The 6000-nt window shown below is 40.7% G+C and overlaps 1 protein-coding gene across 3 annotated transcripts in view; it reads right to left on the reverse strand.

Annotated features, from left to right (window-relative positions):
- The window catches only part of LOC131235587 (cleavage stimulating factor 64), a 41232-nt gene extending 38029 nt beyond the window's left edge, over nt 1–3203 (reverse strand). The window contains exons 1-3 of one of the 3 annotated variants that reach the window (XM_058232800.1): nt 3052–3194; nt 2850–3009; nt 2667–2745 (exon numbers count right to left, since the gene is read on the reverse strand). In XM_058232800.1, coding sequence (XP_058088783.1) covers nt 2667–2745; nt 2850–2889 — 119 coding nt within the window. In that variant the 5' untranslated portion in view covers nt 2890–3009; nt 3052–3194. Of the gene's footprint in view, nt 1–2666; nt 2746–2849 lie in introns of all 3 variants that reach the window. The other 2 variants (XM_058232802.1, XM_058232801.1) reach the window with 2 other exon arrangements.
- Nucleotides 3204–6000: the final 2797 nt, after the last annotated feature.

Raw genomic sequence — 6000 nt, forward strand, 5'->3', positions numbered from 1 at the left:
TCTTCTCTTTTCAAATGTTAGCATAAATTGCAAATTCTATGCATGATTGTCAAAAACATCATTTTTTTTCAAATGTTAGCATGGATTGCAAGGTCTATACATTAACATGGATTTGTGCAAATAAATCGACATTTGAGAGGGTGAATGAAGGAAATTGGGAAAATCCAAATTTACTCCATTTTTTACCGCTCAAATTGAGAATGAATCTTTTATTACTTGCATTGTGTGAAATTTGAAAGATATGAACTCATTTTGGATATAATTGCACTTCTTCGTTCCAACGACACATGGTTTAGGCCCCTATAAAATGGAAACTTATTATGTAGAGTATTTTTTCCAATATTTTGATTCCTAAATGTGGAAACATTTATCTTTTAACATCTCATGAAGTTTCACTGGAAAATTTCACCTTTTCCCCAATGTTTCCCTCAGTCAGCAATATCTTTCCTAAGTATTAGCGATATATCAAGAGATCAATACATGTTTTCCATAATCTTCAAAAATATTAATAATACATGTTTCCATATCCCCAGTCATTGATACGTGTAACGATACCAATACCCTAAACGCTATTTGGGAGTGTTGGCTTTCAATGAGTTTTTATTGCTCCCCCCTCTTGGTGGGGTGTGTCTTTGAATAAGCCTTTAAGATAGTCATTAAAAATAAAAATAAAATAAAATAAAATTTGGGGGTATTTTTAATAGGATCTCATGCGTCATTAAATATTACTAGCTTTCTATATTGTGAGTTTTGTGTCTTGAGGAATCTTTAATCAGGTCATATTTGTCATTAAGTCATTTGTAGTTTTTTATTTTTGAGAGTGTCTACTATCGAACAAGAAATGCAAGCCATCATAGATGACACGAACCATGACAAAGCGAAAGAGGAATTGCCATGCTCTAGCAATCTAACTATTGAAGGAAGTATGTGATAGGCACGTTAGCCTATAACATCAGAGCCTGTCAAAAACTATGAAGGAGCAAGACAAAGGCGGACACTAGTGATAGATTGATACTAGCTATCCGTTCAAGGACAAGCTCTCAAAGACGGGGATGAAGCAAGTCAGAATGATTGCAAGAAGCCAGCAATAAACATGTGGATCCGAAAAACCAATTTGTGAGTCCTATGGTGCATTCGGTGGGCCCCATGAATGGAGATGCATTTATACTTGTTTAAGGAGATATAGATCTGATGTGCGGTTTTCTTGATTGTTAGGAGTCTTTATCTAGTAAGATTTTTTAAAACATCTTTGTATATGATCTTGAGTGCCATTAGGATATTAGTAGTTTTCTACTTTGAGAGATTAGTGTCTTAGCAAATCTTTAATATGATCATATAGTTCTCAATTTTGGGAAGATCTTTAGTCCCTGTTTGGTCGATGCCTAAAAATGAGTTCGTCTAATTTTAGTATGCCTAAGAGATCATGATCTCTAATACATAATAAGCTTTAGTAATAATAATTATGTATCAGAGATCAATACATGGTTACAGTTAACTAAAATGAGACAAACCCATTTTTAGGCGTCTACCAAACAGGGCCTTAAGATTTAGAATCTTCTTAGTTGATGTTATTTCCCTTTGGATTTATTGTTATTTCCCTTTTTCTGAATTTTAAATTCAGATGTCAATCTTTAGGATATGATTTGGACCTGACAATACAAGACCTCTAAGGCCATATGTGAAGAGAGTCGAGATTATTTGTTATTATAAATAAATAAATTAAATAAAAAAGTGAATGCAAGGAGAAAATATTCTGAAGAAGAGCCTTAAAAGCCTGTTTGAATTTTGTACTTTGTGTAAAATTCGTTCTTCACTTCTTCTCCACTTCTTAATTTCTATCTCATCCATCCTATGCCAAAATATCTAAGTGGGTCATCAAGCATTGATAGTGGTAAGTATGTACAAGATCTGCAATGTTCATCTCTTCAACCCTGTTGGGGGTTGCGGTAAGCCGAAGAATCACACCGGTCTCATGATCCTAGTCAATGATTGGGAAATTTTGTACTATTACAATTTGGTGGTTAGAAAAAAAAAAAAAAAAATCCAACCAATGGTAAAAGTTCAATGGGCAAAAGTCTACCATAGCTATGATCATCAAAACAGCATGACTTTTGTGAACCCCATCCAAAGTAGTGTCCAATAAATGAACAGCACAAACCCCAAATGTGTATGCCACATGTGCCGAAATCAGGCGCTCAACATTTATCTTAGACATTAGAATTTTCATACAATCCTCAGAGTCAACAGTTCAAAAGTAATAGAACTGAATTAACCAAAAGATAGATTGAGAGGGGAGCAGCATGAGGATTCTGGGGTTTTTTTAAGACTGTTTAGATAGGTGGTAATAGAACAAACAGACAAGGAGAGCCAGTCTACCTACCATTAGCATGGGGTATGTACACAACAATCCAACCCGTTCATTCATCTGAATAACGATGGATGCATCAAGGACAAACTTAGACTGATCAGAAGAAAAAGGCAAAATTCAAAAGTAGAGAATTGATTATAGCCTGAACTAGAACAGAAAAAACTGCAAAAGTAGTAGAAACAAGGATAATTTTCTTTTCAATTCAGAGAAATCCCCTCCATACATCAACCCATCACACCCTTTATACAGGAGCTTATACAAGCAGAATTCTAGGGGTTTTTTTTCTCTTAAGACTGACCTGAAAGAAACCACAGGGCCAACCTCTTCACAGATTTGGATCAGCTGCTCTTCGGTGGCATCGTAAGGTATGTTACCAACTGCAAGAGAGAAAAAAAAACAACAGTTAAACGAACAAACCAAAGGGAATTTGTATTGCGAGGGGGAGAGAGAGAGAGAGAGAGAGAGAGAGAGAGAGAGAGACCAAAGACGCAACGGTGCTGAGAAGAGGACGCCGCCATCATAAAGAGGATAGCTTGATCTTCTTCCTCCTCGGCATCATCCTCTCTCTGCAAATCCTCTTTTCTTCGTCCCCTTCTATAAGAAACGCATCATCTTCAGAATGAGAAGCTTTCATCCTCCTCCTCTTCTTCTCCTTCTCCTTCTCCTTCTCCTCGTTCTTCTACTTCTCCTTCTTCTTCTTCTTCTTCTCGATGATGGTACTAACAACCCGAGGAATTTTTCGTACAGCAGCTCCTCCCGCGCCCGCACCTCTTGACGCTGCCGCTAGTTAGGTAACTTAGGTTTTCGTTCCTCTCTCGACGTCATTTTTTTTTTTAAAAAAAAAAAAAAAAAAAACGGGCGATACTCTGGCCAAGTATCCCGACTGATGTACCATAATACGTTCCAAATACGAAAATTCGACTCGAGTCGAGTGGACGTTCATCTGTCGGGTCAACACGAACACCCAGCCCCACTCGACTCGGTAGCTAATATTTAGATATATTTATAGATTTCCCCTCGCTTTCTGACATTTTTAATCACCTGCTTTCTCTTTTCCATGTCGTCGAACCATCTCCAGCAGGGAATGGGCGGGGGCTCGAGTGAGTGCCCACCGCTATGTATGAGTTTTATCCACACCGTCGATTCATTTCTATGTGTAATTTTATGGAAAATGATAAAAATTTAAGCAGATAAAAGACATATATGGACCACATGATGAGGATTGAACTCTTACCGTTGAAAATTTCTTAGGGATGTCATGCCCCAAACTCAATAACCGGGCTTACAAAATTTTCGATCGTCCAATCCGGCGCCAACAGCCTCCGTAGTACCTCATTCTCAGCTCTCGGCACCCATATACCAGGTTCCGATCCTGAAATCCTAAAAAGAGGATTTTTCAGTATAAATTTATTCCGTAACAAGCATAACTATAAACATAACCCACGAATAATAACCAAGACACCATCACATAATCCACTATGATAAAAAAAACTTTAAGGTATAATGCACATAAAGGGAAATACAATAACATAATCGAAAACTCCAGAAGTCCACTGCACGCTCCAATCTCAATGCTGTTGCGGCGTCTTAGCGTCACCTGCACGCAATGGTCATACATGAGCTTACGAAAAGCTTAGAGGGTGGTGAGAGTGTATGTGCAATATAAGCGTACTCAGAATACAATAGCAGAGTAATGCAGAATATGCTGGTGAATCCATGAAAACTATCAGTCGTACCAAGGTTATGCGATGCAAGGCATGAATACTATCAACTATATCAAGGCCATGCGATGCAAGGCGTGAATGATGTTGGCAAGACCAAGGCCATGCGATGCGAGATGCAACTCAAACATACCAGTCCTCATCCGAATCCACATATCAATGCAGCTCATCACTAGATCATCAAACATCAGTACAATTCTCACGCTGGACAATCACCGAGGTCTAGTACACTCTATGTCAGCTTGTCGCCCCTATCCGAGCGCACAACTGGGTAAGTATAAGAGACTTCACTATCCGCCTACCAATATCGGGCCCAACTCATCAATAGCGGACTCATTCCTCAAGCTCGTCAAACTCGACATAGATATTACCCCCTCACTCAGGCGGGTAAGGTCACACCTCTTTCCAACCGACCACGACACAGTGGGAGACGCATTCTACTGGTATACGGCCCTCGTGCACTCATATATCCACTCGGTTCTGACGTTGGTCATCCTCTAGTACCATTAGGTTTAGAAATTTTCACCCAGGGACATCTATGGCACCCCGATGCTAATAACAGTATTTTCAATATCCAATCCAGCTCTCCACGATGTGCTTGTAAAGGCCACGGCCTATAATAACCATATCACACAATGCAAGATGCATAAGTCATACAATCCAATCGTGCATCAATCTCGCGCATACCGTGCGCTCATGAGGGACAACACCGCCTATCAGGGAGTGTCATAAACAACTTGCCAGAAGGCATATGTAATGGTCAACCTCATCTCATCACAAGCATACAGATGATGCGTATGGGCATGTATCATGATGTTATACTATCACATACTTAAAATCGGTATCGATAATCGGCATCAATAATTAGCATCGATAATTGGCTTATATGCAAGGCGGGGTCTATAGATGAACAACCAATCTAAACTATGATATAAAGATTGGCCCTCGGCGGTGGATATATTGATTCCGGTAGCACGGAGTCCACAGCGATGATGGATCATGCAATATCAATGGGGTCCAATAATTTGGGTTAACCCACTAAGAGAATGATGAGAATTGGCCTATCAAGGCCTAAAGGAAAGTCACAATGTGGACATTTAACCAACATTGCTCCCAAGGGATGACCCACATATAGCCAAGTGTATAGTGGGCCCACGACCTCACACAAGGGACTAATATACATCACAATGGTCCTTACTCAAGGGCCACATATACATCTAGGGTTGTACACGAACCGGGGTAGCCCGATTAACTCGCTTGATTCGGCCTGAAAAAGCTCGACTCGGCCCGACCCAGAACTGAGTTCGGGTCGGGACGGGCCATTTTCTTCAGCCCGAAACTGAGTTCGGGCCGAGTTCGGATAGGTTTCAGTTCAGCCCGACTCGGAATATATATATATATCCTAAATTCTTATCCAGTTACCCTAACTATTTACAGCAATCCAAGCCATTCAAATCGTGGGTCCCTTTGTAGATGGAGCAAAGTCCCAAAAATCTATAACAAAAGCCCTTCCCAAAAATCAAGACCGTTCAAGTTACCTGCCAAAGCTCTCTGTTAGCCCCGTATCCTAGACCGTACCGTTCCATAGGCTTCCGCGGTCTTCCCGGTAGAATTCCGGCAACCTTCGACCCTTAACCGGTATTTGCGCGCGACCCTGATTCTCATGTCGTCAACCCGAGTCGACTCAACCCAAGACTTGCACCTTAGCAACCGCGCCGTCGCCGCGGTTCCGATGCCGCGACTCGCGCGCCAAGGCGATACCGTGGTTGGGAGATGTGGGCCAGCGTTCGCTGCAAGAAAAACGCCGCGTGTGCGAATCCCGAGAGAATCTCTACAAGATGTCACATCAATCATCAATCCCATCAATCCCATCATGTCAAGTACACATCACTTTTCACCATTTCCCAAGCA

This window comes from Magnolia sinica, chromosome 19 (genome assembly GCF_029962835.1).
Source record: "Magnolia sinica isolate HGM2019 chromosome 19, MsV1, whole genome shotgun sequence".
Taxonomy (NCBI): Eukaryota; Viridiplantae; Streptophyta; class Magnoliopsida; order Magnoliales; family Magnoliaceae; genus Magnolia; species Magnolia sinica.